General features: G+C 40.0%; 2 protein-coding genes across 2 annotated transcripts; one reads left to right on the top strand and one right to left on the bottom strand.

The window, feature by feature from the left end:
- Window positions 1–4,670: 4,670 nt before the first annotated feature.
- Window positions 4,671–12,945, top strand: LOC146237137 (interferon-induced very large GTPase 1-like). Its single transcript, XM_084687088.1, has 6 exons — window positions 4,671–5,055; window positions 5,208–5,480; window positions 5,588–5,860; window positions 5,969–6,241; window positions 7,271–7,522; window positions 7,671–12,945. The coding sequence occupies exons 1-6, from the start codon at window positions 4,671–4,673 to the stop codon at window positions 12,275–12,277; spliced, it is 6,063 nt and encodes a 2,020-aa protein (XP_084543214.1). The 3' UTR covers window positions 12,278–12,945.
- A 2,044-nt stretch (window positions 12,946–14,989) lies between these two features.
- LOC146237136 (interferon-induced very large GTPase 1-like) lies at window positions 14,990–26,150 on the bottom strand. The gene is made up of 5 exons (XM_084687087.1): window positions 26,128–26,150; window positions 25,244–25,476; window positions 21,233–21,427; window positions 20,765–20,827; window positions 14,990–20,668 (listed from the first exon to the last, which is right to left on the bottom strand). Exons 1-5 carry the CDS (start codon window positions 26,148–26,150, stop codon window positions 16,056–16,058), a joined length of 5,127 nt encoding a protein of 1,708 aa, XP_084543213.1. The 3' UTR covers window positions 14,990–16,055.
- Between the last annotated feature and the right edge of the window lie 289 nt (window positions 26,151–26,439).

The raw sequence follows: 26,439 nt of genomic DNA, 5'->3' as shown, positions 1-26,439 counted from the left end.
CCCTCTGAGAGTTGCTTAGCAACACAGACGGCTCAGTGCCAGTGGAATGTCAGTTTTCTAGTTTTGGAGCGGCCTGCTACTTTCCGGCCAATCATATTACAGCACTCATGTTCCAGCCAATCGCCTTCAGAAAGGCGGGCCTTCCGGCTTACTTTATGAAATCACTGTCAATCAAACTTGAGAAGATGTGAATATCATAAAATGTATTTTGCACTACTACTCCTACTACTATAAATGACTATTTTAGTATTTAACAGACCTGTTTGTATTGTGGTTTGTTTATTCGTTGTCAAATTAACTGTCATGTATGCATGAACAGAACAATTCTTAGGTGAAGGCTGTCAACGATAACAGAAACAATGTACTGTAAAGAAGATTATAGATATAAATGTAATACTAACAATAAGATCGATAATACTTTTATACAATATTAGTGAAAATGTTGTGGCGTTTACGTCATTTTCTGCTGCTTATGTAGTTCAATAACAACTCTGTCCAAGACAGTATTTTGAGTTGTTCAACATGTTAGAATACTTAAGACTGAAACGCAACTTTATTATTAACGAGAAAGAAGGTATGAATGTGTTTATGACTCTACAGGTTGATAGGCTGCCTTATGCTCCAGTGATTCTTGGGTCTGAGGGTTGAAGGTGCATCCAGGAGAGGAGAAGAGGAGAGGGGACAGGAGAGGGGACAGGAGAGGGGACTAACCCCCAGAGCAGCATGGAGGAAGCTACAGGTCCTCCTCAGGAGGAAGTGTTCTCTCAGTTAAAGAGGTGAGATTGAGAGGATTCCTGTTGAGGGTGCAGCAACCTGTTTAAAAAGAAGGAATTTCATCTTGTGGATGACATAACATACGTGCTGTACTATTGTGTCTGACATACCTTTGGCTTCCTTATTATATGGGCCGTCTTCATTGTCACCGCAATCGTAGTTGCAAGGTCGAAAAAAATATTTCAAAACTCAAAGTTAAAAACCTGCCCACAAGAAAGGTAAAGTAGACCCCTGCAAGTAGTATCCCATCCAATTCAGAGACAAATGCTGGATTCCCACAAAAAAATATTTAATAGAGATGTTTACCATTGCTTTTGGTTTATTTATTCAATACCCATAAAGAAACAATCCAATTCAATTTTTTCACAACGAAACATTTCTGCAGTTGCGGCACATTATGATAGTAGCCCCCCAAAAATGCGTCTCAGTCATTTTTCCTGACTGCATTTTCCCAATTGCCCAATCATGCTGGAAAACCATGACCCAATACTGGCCAGTCAGTCAAAAATTTAGATACTCCAGTCATAATTTTTTTTCTTCTTTTTAATAATGCCCAATCACAGGTGGGTTTTACTGGAGAGCAGGGCAAAAATTGATTCTTCATCAGAGATTTCTTACACCACCTAATTTAATTATATAATCACAAGACTCATCATCCAAGCACATTTATTGAGTACTTCAAAGCAGCAAACCGCTGAACTGTGTAGCCTTTTATTTATTAATAAAAAAAAAGAATTACATTGCAGTGTAAATATCCTCAGCTTCACTTTGAGAGCCTTTTAGCTGTGATATAATAACCATATACCACGGTATAAGCTATGGCTCAATTATATGATGATGGTCTCAGTGGTTGATATGTTGATAAATAACCAATTAGAAATCAGAAAACAAAGGGCATCATGGGCAGTGCACTTGTTATTAATTAATTGATGGCTCTCAGATGCTATTATCTGTAACCATCTCTGAATTTTTTATATACATAATAGAGTGTCTTTGAAGGAGTCAGAGTTACCATCAGCCAGAGAGGACGACCAGTCAATCCATGAGGGAGATCAAGACATGGAGCCCAGGGGCCTGTACTACGAATCAAGATTTGGCGTTAGCGAGGTAACTTCAGGTTCAACCCAGGGTTTTCTGTACTACGACGGTGGATTACTTGTTACCGGGGTATATCGCCATGGTAACATATGCTGAACGGCTAACCTGGTCGGGAGCAGGTTAAGTTGGAGATCAGAGATCAACCGGTATAAAAACCCCGCCCATTAACTCATTCTTGACGATAATGTCGTCACCGTTCATAGAAGAATCCTATGGAGCTTGGTACGCGGATTGTCAGAGGTGCACTCAGAAGAAACAGAACATTTAGAGACTGACAAAACCCTTTCGCATTTCCTCATCAGTATCTTTCTGAAAGATATAGGTTCTTAGCAGAGGGAATTACGTAGGCCTATATTTCCAGCTTCTTGAGCCGTATTTGGCCAATGCTACACATTGAAGCTGTGCACTCACAGTCCCACAGACTGTATGCATATAGTTTCGTTATTTCGCTATGGGTACTTTGATAGTGTGGGTGATGCAGAGAACCTGAGCAAGAGCAAGAACAAGGTCTGCTCCACAATTTGCAACAGATTTTATTTAATGGTTGTTGCCACCATATTCTGATTAATGTCATGGTGAAAAAGAGATTTCCAAAGTGCCCTTTGTAAAAACTTTGGACTCTAATATGTTGACAAAATGAAACAAGGTTTTTCACTCAATGTTCTGATTTCCCTTCTGAATATGTATGCAAATGATATCATATTTCACAACTTAACCCATTCTGTTGTCCTTGGGTGGCTTTGAGCCATTTTCTAATCATTTCCGTATCAGAAATGTGTTTTTTTCCCCCCAATCAAAACCTTTCAAACCAAGAAGAACAATGGGTATCTGTACAAAGCTCTTCACAAGTGATACATAAATGATCATTTCACTACTTTCATTGAATTTTGATGTTTCATTCACTTTTATAGCATTTTTAGGACATTGAAAGAGATAAGTGGTGAAAACCCCCAGAAAAGATTCAAACGGCACAACAAGAAAGCCACAAAAAGGTATTAAAAATACCAAAACGTAAAACAAAGTTTAACAAATACATCCTCATGTGTTCTCCCTTCCCTAGGAATACAGAAAAATATGTCAGTGTAACTAATTTTAGTGTCATTCATTCAGTCAATTACTATATCTTCTCATATTCCAGTTTTTCTGTCTCCAGCCTTGTTTTTTTAATTAAAAGCCTCTTATAATCGAGCTCCAGGGTTTTTTTTAATACAGGGCCCCTCACATTGTCTGCTCCAACCTGAAACAAAAGAACATTGTCCCTTTCCAAGGCACACTTGGTCAAAGTTGAAGGTGTCCATTTGACTATTACAAGGTTCATTGCTTATTGTGGTAAATACAACTCAAAAGTGTACCCCCAAAATGAGCAGGCAGACACAGTTTCCTGATCATCTAGGACCTGGATGAGAAAGTAAATGGTATATTGGATCAATATTTAGCAACCACATATGGCATACATACTGGCGTATGACTATTAGTTTCACTGTTACCTCTGTATGGCACAGTGGGACGACAGTCACTGCAGAGAACAGTAATACATTTCACTCCTACAATATTCATTAATAATTGTTGAATGAAAAAAAAAAGGGACGAGTTCAGGCAATTCAGCCTTGTACTTGTTGGCCTTAAAATATGTACAAGTATTGGCTAACCGTTTTGAATTATGGTTTTATTTTTTATTTGCTCCCACAATCGTTTGCCACTGCAGGGTTGCAACTAAAATAATACAGCAACAAAAGTTTAACGTTGTGGAATGCACCCGTGTAATTATGGTCACATCTTCAATAAGTCATGTAGCTTACGCATTTACAGCTGCTATTTTCTGCCAGATTGGCTGCAGCGACGTTGTTGAATTTTGCCTATATTATATGTCTGTATTCCTGATATGATTGTATTACAATATTTCATGCAAGAGAAGCAGACAAAGTTTGTAAGATTGTCTGCTCCACCTTCGTGAAATATGCGTCTCTTGTTTCGTCCATGTTTGCGATTGGACATACGGTGCAAACACCGCCCCTTTATGTGAACGCGCACGTCTCTAGATTGGAAAGATCTGGGTTGAGTTAGAGAATTGATAACCGCCGTCGTAGTACCACTTATCGTGACTGCGATTGTTAGGCTTCGCGTAGCCGGGTAACTGAAAGTAATCCAGAGCATGTTGATCTTGATTCGTAGTACAGGCCCCAGGTGCTGTCCATCTACAGTGTGTCAAACTGATGAACTCAGTGTTTGAATGTGACTGTGGTATGAACCACTGATGCTGATGAACTGTTATTGTAGGGTGGGGGAGGAGAGGCCAGTGTCACCAGCACCCAGTTATCTATCAATGAGGTCGATGGACAAACTCATTGATATAAAAAGAGATAGTACTCAAGATATGTAAGTATCTATGAATGTTATAAATGACTGGTTAATAAATGTTGACATCAATGTTGATTGATGTTTGTTTTGTCACTGCCAGTACTCAGATCTGCACGGTTCATTCTGCCAGATCAGAATTGCCAACTCTCAGTCATTCAGCCATAAGTGACTCTTCAATGGAACACCCTGTCAACTCCAATGATGGAGGTTTACCAAAGATGTAAGATATATTCTTTCACAATATTTCAATTACAGAACATTTTGAATGATTTAAAAGTATTTGACTTTCAACTGTGAATCAAGTACTTTGACTATCTTATATGTAGTTCACTTGGTTCTACAGTAAAAATTGTTTGACGTATTGTTACACGTATACTTTATTGTATACTCATTACTTTACACGGAGATATATGTTTGGTCTGTAATATAGAAGTATAAAAATGACTGTTCTTCACAACCTCTCTACTAACAGGAAACCTGGAGTCGTTCTCTGTGACTCCTGCTCTGAGTTCTTGGACATTGAGAAGAAAGCTGTGAAGAGCTGTCAGACCTGCAGCAGCTCCTACTGTGAGAAGCACATCAGGAAGCACTACACTGAAGCACGCTTTCAGACACACCAGTTAGTGGAGGTGCCAGGAGGTCTGGAACTCTGCCAGGATCATCACAAGCCCCTTGAGGTGTTCTGCTCAACTGACCAGATGTTCGTCTGCAGTCAGTGTTCTGTGACAAAGCACAGAGGACATGACATCCATCATCAGACACAACAAGCTGGAGGAAAGATAGCCGGTGACCTGCAGCCTGACACTCAGTACACTGTTGGAGTCTGTACTGTGTTGAACAATAGACAACAGAGTGATCCTGTCAACTCAACTATATGCACTAGTAAGATCATTTATGAACACATTTGTTAAAGCAGGGCATCTACAGTAAATGTTTAATTAATATTAAAATCACTCAAATTGCATTTCCTTTATCAGGTATCCCTGCTCCAGACAAGCTGTCAGTTGTCTTAGTGGACGCCACATCAGCCACTGTGAGCTGGGAACAGCCAGGTGGAATGGACCAGACCCAACTCCAGTACCAGGTCTCGTACCAGAGTCCAGGAACAGATCAACTCACCACCATCACCACCTCCTCACTCAGCATCACTTTATCTGACCTGAGACCTGCCTCTGAGTACTCTGTCAGTGTCTGCAGTCTGCTAGACAACAGAGAGAAGAGTCCACCTGTGTTAAAGACCTTCACCACCAGTAAGGCCTTGTTAGGAATATACTACGTTTAATTATTCAAACAAAACAACTGGCAACATCTGTTGATCCCAAATGGTAACTTGTTAAAATGTTGTTCTTTACTCAAGGAGTTCCACCACCAGCTGACTTGATCCCAGAGCAGGTACAGCCCTCCTCTGTGACCCTGCGCTGGACCAAGGCTGGAGGAATGGAGACAATCCCAAATCACTTCCTCATAACCTACAGCAGCCCAGGAACACGGTCCCTGACGACACAGACTGCAGACTGCTGCACAACCCTGACTGACCTGCTACCTGGTACTCACTACACTGTTGGAGTCTCCACTGTGCTGGATCACGGAGGAGAACACAGTGAACCTGCCTCTACAACCATCACCACTTGTAAGACACTTGTACATTTCAAATAAAGCTTTTGTTACTATAACTTTGTCTGCTGTAAATGTTGTCAAGGGACTCACAACATTTAGGATATTTCATTTCCTTTATCAGGTGTCCCTGCTCCAGTCAAGCTGTCAGTTGTCTCAGTGGACGCCACATCAGCCACTGTGAGCTGGGAACAGCCAGGTGGAATGGACCAGACCCAACTCCAGTACCAGGTCTCGTACCAGAGTCCAGGAACAGATCAACTCACCACCATCACCACCTCCTCACTCAGCATCACTCTCTCTGACCTGAGACCTGCCTCTGAGTACTCTGTCAGTGTCTGCAGTCTGCTAGACAATAGGAAACAAAGTGAAACCGTGTTTACAACCATCAGAACAAGTGAGATGTCTACTGTACAAGTGCTGAGAAAATTTAATGTAAACTGGATTTAGACCCTAATGGAAAGAAAATATATTCACCAATATATGACTTGAAATATATTGTAATATATTATTTCCTATTACATATTCCAATATATTATATGTGGAAATACATGGTATAATAAATTGATGATAAATATATTACACTATAATATATATTCATGTAATACATTGCAATATATTGCAGAATATATAAATGATTGCCGTTTCCTATATATTGCAATATATGGAACATGAATATATAATATATGTGGTTATATATCCCAAAATGTATGCAATTATGGATTGATCAATAACCACCATAATGGATGCTGCTGGATATGGAAAAATGCATGGGTAATATATGTAAAGATATAGTGTCACATGTATGCTTTATATATGGTAGAATATATTTTAAATATATGTAAAATGATATGGAAAGATATACATGACATATATGTACATATATTGTACAATGCATGTGTATATATGAGAACATGCCCCTAAAATGTACAGACATATATGGTGATATTTACATTTAGTCATTTAGCAGACAATCTTGTCCATTGCGACTTACAGTAAGTTACAGTAAGTACAGGGACATACCCCGAGGCTAGTAGGGTGAATTGCCTTGCCCAAGGACACAGCTTCATCTTCGCGCTGCCGGGAATCGAACCAGCAACTTTCTGATTAATAGTCTGATTCAGTAACGGCTCCCCTACTTCGCCATTTCCAATCTGGCAACACTGAGCACCTTACCGCCTCCACTAGTTGCATTGTTTGCAACAGCACACATCTGCAGCCATGCCGAAACGTAAATGTGTCTGATATATGACCAAATATCGTATGTAATTTGTGTCATTTCATTATATTTCCAATATACGGCAATATATTTTCCTTCCGTAAAGGGACAGTTCATAAAAATACGTGTTTTAAACAATGTCTCAAATGTCTCAGCTTTTTGTTTGACTGACTCATTTTTTCTTTCTTTTTTGTGTGGGTTAAACAGAACCACCCAGCCCAGCCCAAGCCTGTGTCAGATCCATTAACACAACATCAGTCCAGCTGACCTGGGATCTGCCTGGGCCAAGAAACGCTCAACTCAGCTTCAAGGTGACATGGAACCATGGCTCTGTTGTTACAACAGACAACAGAGCAGATATTACTGGTCTCAGACCTGAGACTGAGTACATCTTCAGCATCTGCACCACTGTTGAGGAGGGGCTGGAGAGTGACCCTGTCACTGCTAACATACGCACAAGTAAGTACGGTTATGACTTGAGTGTGTACTTCCATTTCAAGTAATTTCTTTCATTACTTGTTTCTAGAAAGTACAGCATACCTAATATTTCAAACATTGCGCATGAGTTCAGTACACTCACGAGAGCATGTTTTCTTCACTGTTGCAGAGTGCAGCCTGAACTCATATCTGAAGACACTGGGACTGGAACAGTCTTATGGAAAGAAAGTAACACTCAATGAAAAGCTTGCTATCAATGCCCAAATGTTTGATCCAAAACATGTTCCAACTCCTAAATCTCAATGTCGTTTTTTTCTTAGAGAACTGATGAAAGCTAATGTGTTAGCACGAGATAAGTTAAGTAATCTGTCTGATGAGAAAGATCTTGTGAATCCCTTAGACCTCATAACTGCACTGTTCTTGTGCTCGGGTCATTTCCTGCAGCAGGAGATTGCCCTCAAAATGTCCCTGTGTCAGTTTGCTGTTCCTCTTCTTCTGCCAAACCATGACACACAACAGATCACCCTGATGTTGTGGGCCATGAGGGACATAGTGAAGAAGTACAGAACTCATTCAAAAGAGTTTGTTGAGGACAGCATTGTGCTTGCTAACCTTCCCATGGTGTCCTTTGTCAGACTTGGGTACAGCAGCTTGTCAAAGTCAGAGCTTCTAAATGGCGTATTAAGCAAATCTCAGCAGACCAATCGCTCCTTTGTTCACCGAAACATGACAGGAGGCAACAGTCCAAGGCAGATCTCAGACGGGATAGTAGAAGTAACCTGGTACTTTCCCAGTGGAAACCCAAACACTGATGTCTTCTCAGAACCTGTGGCTGTGGCTAATCTTCGTGGAGATATCCAGGACTTTCCAACCCAGTTTGAGTTCCTCTGTAAAACATCAGCTGCAGTGTTTGTGTTCTGTGATGGTTTCCGCTCAGACAGTCATGTGTTGAGCTCCAAGCACCTGGCAGATCGACAGTTCTTTGTTGTCAGTAACACTGAAGCAAAGAACTATGATGCAGCTGCATTTGAACTTCTGCAGCTAAAACAATCTGCACACATTAAGAAAGACAGTCAAATGAACAATGTCCAGCTTGTTCAGAAGCTCCACTCTGTTGTCAAAGAAGTTGTGAAGGCAAACCCAGTCAAGTTCTCTGTGGAGAAAATGGCAAAAAAGGCAAAGAAGTTTAATATCCATGTAGACGAAGACTTTAAGCTCTGTCAGGCTGGAAGGAAGACAGCATGTTCAATCACTGACCATATATCTGACATATCAGACTTCAAGAACAAACATCTTCCACTACATGGAGAGATACTAGTGGAGTTAGTCAAAGTTGAGAGAGAGCAAAGTAAGCATAAAAATGCAGGCAGGAGAAATATTGAAGAATACAGAAGTGAACTTAGGATGAAACAAAATGAATTAAGGACAACACAGGTCAACAAGGGTGTGAATAACATTATGACCACATTCATTGATGCTTTGAAAAATTCTGAACAGTGCTGCTTTTTTCTCAAGTGGATGAAGATTAACCTGGATAATCGTTCAAGAGAACATCTAGCAAAACTGAGAGAAATGTACAAAAACCTTTGTGAAAGCTCTTTTGGTGACGAGACAAAAATCTCAGACTTGGGAAAAATCATATCTTCCAGCTCCTTAGGAACAGAACACTTCCTGAGGGAGTTGGGACAGCTATACGAGTCCGCTCAGTCACTGACAGAGAATCACCCCACTCTTCGACAATATGAACAGTTGCCAAGAATTTGTGCCCAGTTGATGTTGGATGGCTTTCCATTGGAGCTGATAGATGGAGATGCATCGTGCATCCCAATGAAGTGGATATCAGATGTGTTGAGAGAACTTCACAGCTTGACCTCCTGTAACAGCAAGGTCAGAGTGATCACAGTGTTGGGGGTTCAGAGTTCAGGGAAGTCCACTCTCCTCAACACCATGTTTGGGGTCCAGTTTGCTGTCAGTGGTGGAAGATGCACTCGAGGAGCCTTCATGCAGTTGATCAAAGTGGAGGAAGATCTGAAGGAGCAGCTGGACTGTGACTTCATCATGGTCATCGACACAGAGGGTCTGAAAGCCCCAGAATTGGCACAACTGGACAACAGTTATGAACATGACAACGAACTGGCCACTCTGGTTGTAGGTCTCAGTGACATCACAATCATCAACATTGCTATGGAGAATGCTGCAGAGATGAAAGACATCCTACAGATTGTGGTCCATGCTTTTCTCAGGATGAAGGAAGTGGGGAAAAAGCACATGTGTCAGTTTGTACATCAAAACGTCCCAGATTGTTCTGCACATGCAAAAAATACCAATGACAGACAGCTGGTACTGCAGCAACTGAATGAAATGACAGAGGTGGCTGCCAAAATGGAAAGGAAAGAGCACAATAAGAGGTTCACAGACATCATGGATTATGATCCTGAGAAACACAGCTGCTACCTCCCAGGTCTGTGGCATGGTAATCCACCCATGGCTCCTGTCAACGCAGGCTACAGTGAAGCTGTGAGTGAGCTGAAGAAGAACATTATTCAGAGGTTGATTGATGTAAAAACACCTGGTGTCTCAATCCTACAGTTCTGTGAACGGACCAAAGATGTGTGGAATGCGGTGAAGCATGAGAACTTTATCTTCAGCTTCCGTAACAGTCTTGAGGCTAATGCCTACAACATGCTCTCAGTGGAGTTTAATAAGTGGGAGTTTTACCTCAGAAATCACATGCAAAGTTGGTGGCAACAAGCTGAGGCAGAGATATCAAACCACGGCACTGTGGCCAGTAGTGTTGGAACACCCTCACACCTGGAAGATCTCAAAGAACGTCTCAAGCATGAGTGTACTTGTAAATTGGAAGAGGACGTAAAGGCATTGATGCAGAAACTGACCCAATATTTAGAACAAAAACAGAAATCTGTTCACCTGTTAGGAAAATACAGGGAGGACTTTGTCAACAGCATTCATATGCTAAAGATGGAGACTAAAAACTCACTAAGGAGCAAAGTTGATATGGCAGTGGAATGTAAAAAAGACCAGGTTAAAATAGAGGGGCTCAAAGAGACCCAATCTGACAAGATGGAGGAGCAGGTGATTAAACTTCTCGACAAATGCAGAAACAATCAGAAGCATAAAAGATCAGAGCTGAGATCTGAAGAACTGCAGAAGGAGTTTGATCAAACATGGGACGCTACAGTGAAATCACTGGACATCAGAGGGCTTCATAAACAGGACATAGACACAGACATACTTAGATGTTTGAGAAATAACATGGAGAGAAAAGCAAGTTCAGTCCAAGAAATTATCAATGAAATAAATCGCTTGGATGAAGCCTCTGACCTCAATGAGGACTGTACAGCCAAATCTCAAAACTTGGTTCAGGAAAATAAAAACGGAACCATGGTATTCGAGATCAAGCTCAAGTGTAAAAGATTCATTGATGAGAAACTTTCTGCAAAGTCAGATTACCACAGCACGTACACGATACATATCTTGAAGCTGATAGATGACAGTCTTGAGAAAATCCCTGACCTTCACATAGATGCAGACTTTGAGGCTAATCTAAAGGTTCAGATTTGTGGCCATGCATCTAGAGAATTCCAAAAAATGCAAACAACTTTCCTTGAAGCCAATGACCCTTTGACATGTCTGGAGAATTTCAAACCTGAGTACTTCAGGAATTTCAAGGACTTGTTCTATCAGAGGGACCAGTGTGATAGAAAGGCAGAGGACTTTTCCAAACTCTGCTTGGAGCCCGCAGTGAAAGAACATGTCAACAAATCACTTGGGTTAGACATTGTTAATGAAGTAATGAATGAAACAAACGCAGGCATTGCATTTGGTACTAGAACCTTCTTCCAGTTCTCAATACTGAAAAATATTATTAAAGGTGAATTTGAACAGTTTGAGAGATACATTAATCAATATTCATCCTTTGTGGAAGCCTGGGTTTTTCAGAGAATTGTAGATTTTTTCTCTGGTGATCACAGACATGCAGATTTAGAAGACAAGCAACTTGAGAAGATAACAGAGAAGATAGAGGATGTGATCAAGGATCTGGAAGCTCCCCCAAAAGAGGGAGACATGAAAACAGACGCTTGCAGTTTCATAGAAGCCATTTGCCAGACATTAAGCAAAGACCTCGTCATTCCCCAAGATGCACTCAAATCTGTCCTTCATTTGAACAAGGCTCAGACAAAACAATTTTCTGATTGCCTGAAAATCTATGTCAGAGAGATGAAGCAGTCTCTTAGTGTCGAATATCATGAAGACACAGACCTGAGTGCCAAGCTAAAGAATCTCCCATTGAAGCCTCAGGAAGACCTCTTTGATCGCTTGTTCGGTTGTGGAAAAACCTGTCCGTTCTGCAAAGCACCGTGTGAGGCTGCTGGGAGAAGTCACAAGGAACACTTTGTGACCATCCACAGACCACAGGGACTTGGAAATAGGAAGAATGATTCTAAACACCTGTTACTTGACATATGCAGCTCTCGAGTGGCTAGTGAGTCTAGATTCAAATCCTTGGATACAAACGATGTGCTCCATCCATTCAAGGATTATCGGTCAATATACCCAGACTGGCGTATTCAACCAGACCCCAGCATTGAGGCCTCTGACTACTGGAAGTACGTTTTTGCAAAGTACAACCAACAGTTTGCAGAGGCGTACAAGGCCCTGCCTGCTGACATACCTGCTGAATGGCACGGTATCACCCAGGAGCAGGCTGTGGAGAGCTTGGAGAAGACTTACAGACTGAAAGCACATAACAGCTGAGTGTCAAAGTCTCCTCAGTGATGTGGGACAAAAGTATGGACAAGATAAAGAGTCACTCAATTCATCCGTGGATGAGAGACATAGATGTTGATGACACACTATGCCAAATATTATGATGGCGCACTACCTGAAAGGTCATATACTGTCGCCCTGACTTCAGTACTTACTCAGCCATCAAGACAAGTGGGATGAGGAGAGGGAGCTGCACTTGCAGCACCACACATGGCCACAAGGTGAACTTGTTTTTTGAACCAAATGAATTGACTCATTATTACATCAATTAATATAAATATTGTAATGCCTTCCCATAACTTTGTGGTTCTACATTACTTGTTTTATTGCACACTTTGAAATATTGAACATGAATGAATATATGAAAAGTATGTTCCTGGAGGGTTTGGACAGAAATTACTTACTAAATGGGTCCAGACTTGTAAACCATCATTTTCCAGGAAAGTAAAAACACTGACAGACTTTACAATATTGATACTTGTAAGACTGTATTAATGAATGAATAAATATCTCAAAGTTGGGCCCTTGTTTAGATGTGTATATTGGAGCTGCAAATATTATAAAACATTTATAAAACATTATAAAAGTCATTTTCATATTGGTTAGATTTTTTACATATTAAGACAACAATTTGAAAATAATTACTTAATGATGAATGCTAGTTCTCGTTTTAAAGAGATTAATTCCTAATCCAAAATGTTAAGGTTTTTTTTAATGTTTTAAACACAAACCTTATGTTAGCGATTGACAGTGTGCTCACAGAAGTAATTAACTTGTCTGTATCCATTATATACTCAGTAATCATGATCTCCATTTGAATGAGGTGTATTGATTTATGTTCCTTTATAATTCCTTTCCATGGATTCCTTTATCCATGTTTATTCTACAGTGTTGGGTTATTAAACGATTTGGGTACGTCACTGAGAGTAGTGCCAGTCAAAGAAATAGGATTATACAATGCTTACTAATAAAGTGTAGTGGAGGGCAGTACATCTTTCACATTTCCGTGTAGTATTGGATCTGGATCATCACAGTTCTTTACAACTCAAGAGAAAACAAGGTAGACTGTCATCACAGTATTGAATATACTGTATTATTATAGAATCAATTTGTACCCATTATATGTAGTTGTAACAATAATTACAGATATAAATAATGTTTAATGTACTGTAAATGGATTTATTTTAACTGTGAATTAAACTGAACACAATAAAAAATGATGCATCACAACCATAGAGAAAACTATGGACATACTGTAAAAAGGAAACGTCAAATCAGGTAAGAATAGTGTAAGAAGCAATCAATCCAAATCGAATGTAAATTATTGAACATGAATAAAAAATAAAGACAACTTCATAGTTGATAAGGGACATTCTTGGACAACGTCTATTTTCTTGTTGTATATCATTAGCTAAATGTATCTATTACATTTATGCACAGTATAATTTATTCAAATAATGTGTTAATTTTTTAGATAGAGTATATACGATAAGAAAAAAACGTTTACATAATTATGAAATCATATTAAAGTAAATTTCAACAAAAAAATATACACAAAATAATATGGTTGAAAAATATTTCAGTCCACATTAGATTTTTTGCAGCATGTCATACATTACATATATAAAACATTATTACATATATACATGCACTCATTAATTCTGATTAAATATGAAATATTTTATAAAACACATAAATATGGATTAATGCAATTTATGTTTACTGTGAAAAAGACAACAAGCCCCTGTATGTTTGGTCTTCCCTTCATTAGACACAAAATCGGAGACAAATGATGCATGAGAGGGGTGAAAGGAGGGGCCAGAACAACCCAACTCCCCTGCTTGTGAACGTGCGTTCACTGTTTCTGCACTTCTGCAACTCCCCTGCTTGTGAACGTGCGCTCACCGTTTCTGCACTGCTGCAACTCCCCTGCTTGTGAACGTGCGCTCACCGTTTCTGCACTGCTGCAACTCCCCTGCTTGTGAACGTGTGCTCACTGTTTCTGCATTGCTGCAACTCCACTGCTTGTGGCGTTGTGGCGTTTCCCACCACTTGACTTGTGCTGTGTCTTGTTTTTATGTTGTTGACTGTTTTGTATTTTGTTTTACAGTTTTTTGTTTTTCTTTTACTGTTTTTTATAGTGTTTTTTTTTTATTTATTTTTTATTCTGTTTTTGTGCTTTTGTTCGGCACCTCGGTCAGCCTTGCTGTGTTTTGAGTGTGCTTTATGAATAAAATTTACTTACTTACTTACTTACTTGTGAACGTGCGCTCACTGTTTCTGCACTGCTGCAACTCCCCTGCTTGTGAACGTGTGCTCACTGTTTCTGCATTGCTGCAACTCCACTGCTTGTGAACGTGCGCTCACCGTTTCTGCACTGCTGCAACTACCCTGCTTGTGAACGTGCGCTCACTGTTTCTGCATTGCTGCAACTTACTTGCTTCAGAAGATGTTTGCTATTCTCTTTGTAATCAATATGGCCTACGTGTTGCCGTTCATATTAAATAACTACAATATTTATTGGAGTCTTTAAAGGGAAAAAAGAAGAAGATTCTTGGCCTGTCAAAAACTTTTAGAGTCTTGATTATACAACATGCACTTGCACAACATTATTCAAAAAAAAAAAAATGCTTTTATTTAGAAACATTTAACCCAAACATTTCCAGCACATGCTTTTCAACATCTAATGGCCATCTCAAGCCCACTATATATACATTGATACTCAGCTGCAGAAAAGTTTGTCTGTAAATGCACTATGCATGTCTCAGTACACAGTTGCATAATGTATCCTGTAGTGTTTAGGCCCAATAATCAAGTATTAATATAATATTCCATCCAAAGGTTAACATATGAAGAAAAATTACTTTTAACTCCTTTATGAGTTTATCATTCTAAAGCACAGGGCATCATACAATAGGAACCCTGTCAAGGATCCTACAAGTATTGCGACAGAGTTCTCAATATTTGTGTGGGATAATTATTCAACCAAAATGACATATTCATCAATGAGCTCAAACATGATAAGGTTGAATATGATTACAACTGTTGAACAATGGAATTGACATTCCTTAAAAACAAAAGCCCATCAACTTGAATTGATTAGTTTTTCTCAATAGCAAAAATACTTTTAATGAAACTGAGATCCACTCAATCACTGTAAGGCATTTACCATTGGCATGACAGAAAAAGACCATATGTTAAATTGCAAATCAATCTCAAAAACAGAATCCTGCACAACACAAAGCAAGAAAACAAATATGTATTTTATCGTTTGTAAGGAATTTTCAAATATAGTTTCCATAACCCAGTCATTAGCTAAATATCTAAATTCGCAACAGAAGCAATACACTAAAACACAGTGACTTTTAAAAATGGGAATACGGTCCATTATTGAAATAAAATCCCTTTAACCCGGACAGTTCAAAAATCTTAAAAAAAACCTCATAAAAAGTACACTAAGATACATTTAGTCTCAATTACTCAATTAGTTAAGTCTCAAAATGACATCATCAACAATGTCAATTTAAACAATTAGCACTTAAGGACAACCCGGCAGAAAATGAGGATGCATGTGTCATATGGTGAAATCCATTGCTTAACATGCATCACCAAACAAAAGGTCTGCCATTTAATGTCTTTTTTTTAAATCATCGTGTGATTAAACTGCATCATCAGCATCTATTTCTCTCTTTCATCCATGGGTGGCTTGAGTGACTCTTTATCTTGTCCCTACTTTTGTCCCACATCACTGAGGTGACTTTGACACTCAGCTGTTATGTGCTTTCAGTCTGTAAGCCTTCTCCAAGCTCTCCACAGCCTGCTCCTGGGTGATACCGTGCCATTCAGCAGGTATGTCAGCAGGCAGGGCCTGGTACGCCTCTGCAAACTGTTGGTTGTACTTTGCAAAAACGTACTTCCAGTAGTCAGAGGCCTCAGCGCCGGGGTCTGGCTGAATACGCCAGTCTGGGTATATTGACCGATATTCCTTGAATGGGTGAAGCTGATCTTTTGTATCTGAGCATATGAACCTAGCCTCACTAGCCACTTGAGAGTTGCATATGTCAAGTAGCAATTTAGAATTTGTCTTACGATTTATAAGTCCCTGTGGTCTGTGGATGGTCACAAAGTGTTCCTTGTGACCCCTCCCAGCAGCCTCACAAGGTGCTTCGCAGAACGGACATTTTTTACCACAACCGAACAAGCGATCAAAAAGTTCTTCCTGAGGCTTTAATGGGAGATTCTTTAGCTTTGCTCTAAAGTCCGTGTCTTTATGATATTCGGCACTAAGAGACTGCTTCATCTCTCTGACATAGATTTTCAGGCGATCAGAAAATGGTTTCCCTTGAGCCTTGTTCAAATGAAGGACAGATTTTAGTGCATCTTTAGGCATGACCAGGTCCTTGCTTAATGTCTGGCTAACGTATTCTATGAAACTGTAAGCGTCTGTTTTTGTGTCTCTCTCATTTGGGGGAGCTTCCAGATCCTTAATCACATCCTCTATCTTCCCTATTATGTTCTCAAGATGCTTCTCCTCTAAATCTGCAAGTCTGTGTTCACCAGAAAAAACATTTATGATTCTCTGAACAATCCACCCCTTCACGTAGCTGGGATATTGCCTTATGTATCTCACAAACTGTTCAAATTCACCCTTTATAGGAAGTTCCTTCAGCATTGAGAACTGCAAGAAGGTTCTAGTACCAAATCCAATGTTGTACTTGTTGTCATTCAGGACTTCATTTAGAATGTCTAACCCAAGTGATTTGTTGACATGTTCTTTCACAGCAGGCTCCAAGCAGAGTTTGGTGAAGTCCTCTGCTTTTCTATTACATTGGTCCCTCTGATAGAACAAGTCCTTGAAGTTCTTAAAGTACTTAAGTCTGAAATTCTCCAGGAATTTCAGAGGGTCATTGGCTTCAAGGAAAGCTGTTTGCATTTTCTGAAATTCTCTAGATGCATGGCCACAAATCTGAATCTTTAAATGAGCCTCAAAGTCTGCATCAATGTTAAGTTTCTCAAGACTGTCATCTATTAGCTTCAATAGATGTATTGTGTATGTGCTGTGGTAATTTGAGTTTGTAGCAAAAGTTTCATTCATGAATTTCTTACATTTAAGCTTGATCTGGGATTCCATGTCTCTGTACTGCTTCTCCGAAAATTGGCAATTCGGATTTCTCTGAACTTTTTTCTGAAACCAGTTTTTGTGTTTTGCTAAACAGTCTTCAGTGAGGTCAGAGGCTTTGTCCAAGCGATTTATTTTACTGATAATTTCTTGGGCTGAACGTCCTTTTCTCTCCATGTTCTTTCTCAACCATTGAAGTAAATCTGTGTCGACATTTTGCTTATGAAGCCCTCTGATGTCCAATGATTTCACTGTAGCGTCCCACGTTTTATCAAATTCCTTTTTCAGTTCTTCAGATCTCAGCTCTGATCGTTCATGTTTTTGATTCGTTCTGCATTTGTTAAGAAGTTTCATCACCTGCTCCTCCATCTTGTCAGACTGGGTCTTTTTGAGCGTGTCTATTTTGGCTTGGTCTTGTTTACATTCTACTGCCATATCAACTTTGCTCCTTAGTGAGTTTTTAGTCTCCATGTTCAGCATATGAATGCTGCTGACGAAGTTGGCCCTGTATTTCTTTAAGAGATGGGCATATTTATCTTTTCTTTCTAAATATTGGGTCAGGTTCTGCATCAATGCCTTTACTACCTCTTCAAGTTTAGAAGTACACTCATGCTTGAGACGTTCTTTGAGATCTTCAAGGTGTGAGGTTCTTCCAACACTACTGGCCACCGTGCCGTGGTTTGATATCTCTGCCTCAGCTTGTTGCCACCAACTTTGCATGTGATTTCTGAGGTCCAGATCCCACTTATTGAACTCCACAGCAAGCATGTTGTAGGCATCAGCCTCAAGACTGTTACGGAAGCTGAAGATAAAGTTCTCATGTTTCACCGCATTCCACACATCTTCGGTCCATTCACAGAACTGTAGGATTGAGACACCAGGTGTTTTTACATCAATCAACCTCTGAATAATGTTCTTCTTCAGCTCACTCACAGCTTCACTGTAGCCTGCGTTGACAGGAGCCATGGGTGGATTACCATGCCACAGACCTGGGAGGTAGAAGCTGTGCTTCTCAGGATCATAATCCATTATGTCTGTCACCTCATTATTGTGCTCTTTCCTTTCCTTTTTGGCATTCACCCCTGTCATTCCATTTAGTTGCCGCAGGAAGACCTGTCTGTAATTAGCATTCTTAGTATGTGCAGAACGATCTGGGACATTTTCATGTACAAACTGACACATATGCTTCTTCTCCACTTCCTTCATCCTGAGAAAAGCAAGGACCACAATATTTAAGAGTTCTTTCATCTCTGCAGCGTTCTCCATAGCAATGTTGATGATTGTGATGTCACTGAGACCTACAACCAGAGTGGCCAGTTCGTTGTCATGTTCATAACTGTTGTCCAGTTGTGCCAATTCCGGGGCTTTCAGCCCCACTGTGTCGATGACCATGATAAAGTCACAGTCCAGCTGCTCCTTCAGATCTTCCTTCACTCTGATCAACTGCATGAAGGCTCCTCGAGTGCATCTTCCATCGCTGACAGCAAACTGGACCCCAAACATGGTGTTGAGGAGAGTGGACTTCCCTGAACTCTGAACCCCCAACACTGTGATCACTCTGACCTTGCTGTTACAGGAGGTCAAGCTGTGAAGTTCTCTCAACACATCTGATATCCACTTCATTGGGATGTACGATGCATCTCCATCTATCAGCTCCAATGGAAAGCCATCCAACATCAACTGGGCACAGATTCTTGGCAGATCTTTGACTTGCAGGCGAGTAGGATGATTCTCTGGCAGTGACTGAGCTGACTCATAGAGCTGTCCCAACTCTCTCAGGAAGTGTTCTATTCCTAAGGAGCTGGAAGATTTCCCCAAGTCAGAGAGTTCCGTCACATCACCAGGATAGCTTTCACAAAGATTTTTGGATATTTGTCTCAGTTGTTCTCTTAAATGATTATCCAGGTTAATCTTCATCCACTTGAGAAAAAAGCAGCACTGTTCTGAATTTTTCAAAGCATCAATGAATTTGGTCATAATGTTATTCACACCCTTGTTGACCTGTTTTGTCCTTAATTCATTTAGTTTCATCCTAAGTTCACTTCTGTATTCTTCAATATTTTTCTTTCCTTTCTTTTTCTGCTTACTTTGCTCTTTCTCAATTTTGACAACTTCTAACCGTATCTCTCCATGTAGTGGAAGATGTTTTTTCTTGAAGTCTGATATGTCAGATATATGGTCAGTGATTGAACACGCTCTCTTCCTTCCAGCCTGACAGAGCTTAAAGTCTTCGTCTACATGGATATTAAACTTCTTTGCCTTTTTTGCCATTTTCTCCACAGAGAACTTGACTGGGTTTGCCTTCACAACTTCTTTGACAACAGAGTGGAGCTTCTGAACAAGCTGGACATTGTTCATTTGACTGTCTTTCTTAATGTGTGCAGATTGTTTTAGCTGCAGAAGTTCAAATGCAGCTGCATCATAGCTCTTTGCTTCAGTGTTACTGACAACAAAGAACTGTCGATCTGCCAGGTGCTTGGAGCTCAACACATGACTGTCTGAGCGGAAACCATCACAGAACACAAACACTGCAGCTGATGTTTTACAGAGGAACTCAAACTGGGTTGGAAAGTCCTGGATATCTCCACGCAGATTAGCCACAGCCACAGGTTCTGAGAAGACATCAGTGTTGAGTTTTCCACAGGGAAAGTACCAGGTTACTTCTACTATCCCGTCTGAAATCTCCCTTGGAATGTTGCCTCCTGTCATGTTTCGGTGAACAAAGGAGCGATTGGTCTGCTGAGATTTGCTTAATACATTATTTAGAAGCTCTGACTTTGACAAGCTGCTGTACCCAAGTCTGACAAAAGACACCATGGGAAGGTTAGCAAGCACAATGCTGACCTCAACTTTTGAATGAGTTCTGTACTTCTTCACTATGTCTCTCATGGCCCACAACATCAGGGTGATCTGTTGTGTGTCATGGTTTGGCAGAAGAAGAGGAACAGCAAACTGACACAGGGACATTTTGAGGGCAATCTCCTGCTGCAGGAAATGATCCGAGCACAAGAACAGAACAGTGATGAGGTCTAGTGGATTCACCAGATCTTTCTCATCAGACAGATTACTTAACTTATCTCGTGCTAATACATTAACTTTGATATATTCTTGAAGAAAAAAAGACAATTTGGATTTAGGAATTGGAACATATTTTGGATCAAACATTTGGGCATTGATAGCAAGCGTTTCATTGAGTGTTACTTTCTTTTGAGAAGACTGTTCCAGTCCCAGTGTCTTCAGATATGAGTTCAGACTGCAATCTGCAACAGTTAAGAAACAGGAAAAAATCTGAAATTATGTTAAATTCCAGTTTACATTAATTTATCTCAGTAATTTGTCAAGTACAGTTGTCTTACTTGTCTTTAAGGTTCTAGAGATGGTTCCACTTTGTTCCTTGTTGTCTCTTAGACTGTCGCATTCTGGAAGGATACAAAAGTAAAATAACAGCTTCCAATGTTCTTTAATCAAGCAAAAAATGAAGACAAAGCTTATCAAAAAATTCGGTTTTAAATTTGGTTAATAATATTATTAGTTAATAATCATATTAAAGATATTTAAACACACACTTACTATTAACTGTATCCAGCATTTGATATTCCTGTTATTAAAGTACAATTGCTTATTTATTAAATAAAAAGACAGGGTTTACGGTGGCAAATAAAATATCCATAAGACATATTCAAAATATATATTATTAATGACAGTATTGACATATTGACATATTGAATTTGAAATAGGGATCTAAACAGTAACTACCTTTCCTGCAGCTTGTTCAGCCTTAGAGACGACATCATGTCCTCTGTGCTCTGTTACAGAACACTGACTGCAGATCAGCATGTTATCAGTCCAGCAGAACACCTCCAGAGGCCTGTGGTGATCCTGGCAGAGTCTCTGCTGTACAGCTGGGGCCACTTCCTCCAGGATGTGTGTCTGAAACACTGGTGATGTGTAGTGCCTCTTCACGTGCTTCTCACAGTAGGAGAGACGGCAGGTGAGACAGGTCTTCACAGCTCTCCTCGCTGTGTCATCATCAGAACAGGGGTCACAAAGACACTCTCTGGATATAACATTGAGAAAGAAAACAAAACAATTACTTTGTACACGTAACAACTAGTATATATTTTTAGAAATATTCTGTATTGACAAATAGCTATTATGGACATTAGGGTACTATTAATCATGTGTGATTTTTTATTATAAAGATATTGCATAATTGTATGATCTCACATCTCTGTGCCTCCATCTTTGAAGGGAACAGGAATGTTCATGGACTGGTCACTCTGCATCGATGCACTACTTGAGGTAGTTGATACAGATCTTGCAAGCTTACCCCTACACATTTGAGTACAAGTCATAAAATAAATGAATAGTTTATTAATGTTGACCTTTAAATAAGTATACTGTCGTCGTTAAAATATGTTGACTTCTTTAGTTATGTCTCGCTCTGTATGGGAAGACCCATTGATCCTTCACTCTTCAGTGATGTATAATTCTGTAATACTGGTCTTTTCTCTGCCACCCTACAACAATACATACATTTATTTATGTTTCACCTCAATTTCAGCCACAACAATAACATTCAATGATGAAATAACACAGTAAAATTGTGAGTTGAGTTTACATTTAGTCATTAAGTAGACACTCTTATCCAGAGCAATTTACAGTAAGTACAGGGACATTCCCCGAGGCAAGTAGGGTGAAGTGCCTTGCCCAAGGACACAACGTTATTTTTCACAGCCAGGAATCTAACCGGCAACCTTTTGATTAATAGCCCGATTTCCTAACCGCTCAGCCATCTGACTCCCTAGTTCATCTATACCCAAACCCTGAAGGTGTGACTACATTTAAAAAAAACAATTTAGTTTACAGAACCCGACATATTGTTCACCTTTGCTCCATGGATTGATATGTTCTTGACTGAGTGCTGGCCAGGTAATTTACTGATGACTCCTCAAACACTTTCAGCTTGACTGAAGCAGGGACACCTGATAAAGGAAATACAGTTTCAGGAGAAAAAAACGTGCATTCTGGGAACAAAAATCTGTAAAATAATTTCCATTTGTCTTTAATCATGCAGAAAATTATTACAGATTATAAAAATAATGAGTTTGCCAATCTGGTAAATATTATTATTGGCTAATAATAATTACATGAATGATTAGGAGCGATTAGCCTACATGTTTCAAGTTAGCCTATACTGCAGTTTGAAAAAGTAACAGTTTCAGAACTGCAAATTGTTTACGCTCTAGGCTACCGCTCTGCGGTATGAGCTTCTTCTATGTCTGGTTAAAGACGGAAAGTGCAGTAATGTGTGCAGCGGAGTGACATCTCCCATATACCCTTGGCAACCCTTTTACTTGCACCAACCAGAGGGGGAGATGTCGTGGTACGCTACGCTGCACACAACCAGAGGGGGAGATGTCGTGGTACGCTACGCTGCACACAACCAGAGGGGGAGATGTCGTGGTACGCTACGCTGCACACAACCAGAGGGGGAGATGTCGTGGTACGCTACGCTGCACACAACCAGAGGGGGAGATGTCGTGGTACGCTACGCTGCACACAACCAGAGGGGGAGATGTCGTGGTACTCTACGCTGCACACATTTCTGTTGATGCTTTGAGAGAAAAAATGAAACAACCAGAGCTTGCCGAATGAAGTATCTCTGGCCGTACAATGTGTATGACGTCATTTACATTTTAAAGGGCTTTTTAGATCAAAAGGCGACTTTAAAAAACCCAGCAGTGTGTATTTTTTTTGCATCCCCTTTCGAATTCAACATTCAAATTAGTAGACAAAAAATGATATCCTGAGAAAAGTGGATTTTGAGGGGTTTAGATCCATAGACTTCCATTCATTCTGCACTCGACCGTTATCGCCCTCATATCGAAATACAGTGGACCTGCAACCAGGTCAGAACCCGGAAAATTCCCGAGAGTGGCAGTTCTCCCCATATTAGACTATTTCTGTTATAATTTAATGTTGACCCGTAACCTCCATTCACTACTGCAGGAAAATATTGATAATCTTGTTCCGGTCCATGGCTATCCAATTCGCTAGGTGGCGCTGTCAGATATAAAGAGGGTCCTAGAACTGCGGCCCTGAAACTGCAGCTCTCCGGCTCTGCAGGTACATGCTACTTGATTTAGCAGCTTTTCACCTTTGCTTGTGCTCAAAAATCTAATCTAGCGACAAATCTAGCAACTTTCTGGTACTTTGGCAATCTCTGTTTTCATTGTTTAGCAGCAGCAAGATAAATGAGCAAAGCCTAGCTCAGACTACGGGAACACCCACTCCCAGTTGCTTTAATCAGAGAATGTCTAATATAGAGATAACTGTCACTCTCGGGAAACTTCCGGGTTCTGAACTGGTTGAAGTTCCATGTGAGGGCGCTAACGAGCGAGTGCAGAATGAATGGAGGTCTATGGAGCGGTACCCCTCAAAATCCACTTTTCTCAGGATATAATTTTTTGTCCAGTAATTTGAATTCTGAATTCGAAAGGGGAGGCCCAAAAAAATACACACTGCCGGGTTTTAGATTTTTTGAAAGTCGTCTTTCTGTTCTAAAAAGCTTTTGAAAATGTCATTGACGTCATACACATCGTACGACCAGAGCTACTGCTTGACGGCAAGCTCTGGTCACTTACTTTTTTCTCTCAGGGCATCGACAACACAGCTGACAGGTTAGGCTCTCCCTGTCAATACACATGCTAGAAAGAGTTTTGGCTTGCTAATGTTGTTGCTAATGTTGCTAATGCTCCGACATTCTGATTCCGCTTCGGATGCCATCAAGCGGGAGCTCTGGTCGTATCAGTCCTTTACTAACCAATCAGCATTCAGTAGCAGAATGCTAGCGTGTTATGGCCAACAACGACTCACCATGTAAGAAATCAAAAGGACATAAGTACTCATTCATTTAACCTTCGACCTATAATCCATGTTGAACATGCACAAACTACAATCAAATCGGAGATTTTTCAACGACAATCAGGCAAAAGAGACAAATTTAGCCGTTTAGCTCCATAGACTCTCATTCAACATGCACTCGCTCGCGATCACCCCCAGTGGAACTCTGGTGGAACTGCAGCCAAATTCGGTACAATGGGGCTTAATAGGGAGTGGCAAGGCTCTCCTTAAACAGGCTCTGCTTTAATGTTCTGCACTGCTGCCACCAATCCCATCTTCCCTGTGTAGTCTGTATGTTGCAATCATAGACTATAAAAGAATGGACGGTATAACATCTCTGAAAAGTGAAGCCAAAACATCTCTATCGCCCCCTGGTGGCTGGCTGCAGTATAGGTCATAAATCCCACCCTCTCCATGTTAGCTGATGGGACATGAACCTAACTAAAACTATAACTAAAAAAGCGCACGTCAAATAATATTTTTCCAAAGATTGATTCTGTAACTTTAAGTAGTTCTTATCACGCTGATGTCTATTCAAGTGCTCATTTTTCTGATCATCTTGTTTTTAATTCGTTATTTATGGAAGCAAATCAGTGACATACCGTGATAACATGAAAGTGATATTTTTGCTTAAGGTTTTCATACCATGAAAACATCATACCGGCCCATACCTATTGAGTATATTCATAACACACACTTACTGTCATCTGTATCCAGTCGTTTATGTTCCTATTATTGAAGGACAGTTGCTTCATTATTCACGGTGTAAAATAAAATATCCATAGAACATATTCCAAATATATATTATTAATGACAGTATTGAGATATTGAATTTGGAATAGTGGTACAAACAGTAAATACCTTTCCTGCAGCTTTTTCGACCTTAACAAAGACCTCATGTCCTCTGTGCTGTGTTACAGAACACTGACCGCAGATCAGCATGTTATCAGTCCAGCAGAACACCTCCAGAGGCCTGTGGTGATCCTGGCAGAATCTCTGCTGTACAGCTGGGGCCACTTCCTCCAGGATGTGTGTCTTGAACTTTGCATCAGTGTAGTGCCTCCTGACGTGCTTCTCACAGTAGGAGCTGCTGCAGCTGAGACAGCTCTTCACAGCTCTCCTCTCTGTGTCATCATCAGAACAGGGGTCACAAAGACCCCCTCTGGATATAACATTAAGAAACAAAACAAAACAATTACTTTGTACACGTAACAACCGATATATTTTTTAGATAATGTCCTGACAAAGACTTATTATGGACATTGAGGTAGTATTAATCATGTGTGATTTTTTATTATGTAGATATTGTATAATAGTATGATCTCACATCTTTGTGCCTCCATCTTTGAAGGGAATAGAAATGTTCATGGAATGGTCACTCTGCATCGATGCACTACTTGAGGTAGTTGATACAGATCTTGCAAGCTTACCCCTGCACATTTGAGTACAAGTCATCAAATAAATGAATAGTTTATTAATTTTGACTTAAAAATATATATACTGTTATAATTAAAACGTTTTATGACTTACTCTTTTTCTTTAGTAATGTATCGCTCTCCAAAGTGTATGGGACGACCTATTGATCGTTCACTCTTCAGTGATGTATAACTCTGTAATACTGGTCTTTTCTCTGCCATCCTAAAATACATTTATTTATTTATGTTTCACCTAAATTTCAGCCACAACAATAACATTCAATGATTAAATAAACCTGTAAAATTGTGAGTTGAGTTCATCTATACCCAAACCCTAAAGGGGTCACTACATAAATAACAACAACATTTCAGTTTACCGAACCCAGAATATTGTTCACCTTTGCTCCATGGATTGATGCATTCTTGACTCCTCAAACATCCTGTCAAAGATAGAGACAAACTCAGAAAGATTGTTCTTCAAAAGGCTAGTATCAGGTTCTTCAGATGGCTAGTATCAGGTTCTTCAGATGGCTAGTATCAGGTTCTTCAGATGGCTAGTATCAGGTTCTTCAGATGGCTAGTATCAGGTTCTTCAGATGGCTAGTATCAGGTTCTTCAGATGGCTAGTATCAGGTTCTTCAAAAGGCTAGTATCAGGTTCTTCAGATGGCTAGTATCAGGTTCTTCAGATGGCTAGTATCAGGTTCTTCA

This window comes from Hypomesus nipponensis, chromosome 22 (assembly GCF_054491055.1).
Source record: "Hypomesus nipponensis isolate SF chromosome 22, ASM5449105v1, whole genome shotgun sequence".
In the NCBI taxonomy this organism is placed as follows: Eukaryota; Metazoa; Chordata; class Actinopteri; order Osmeriformes; family Osmeridae; genus Hypomesus; species Hypomesus nipponensis.
This window is presented reverse-complemented; position numbering and strand designations above follow the sequence as displayed.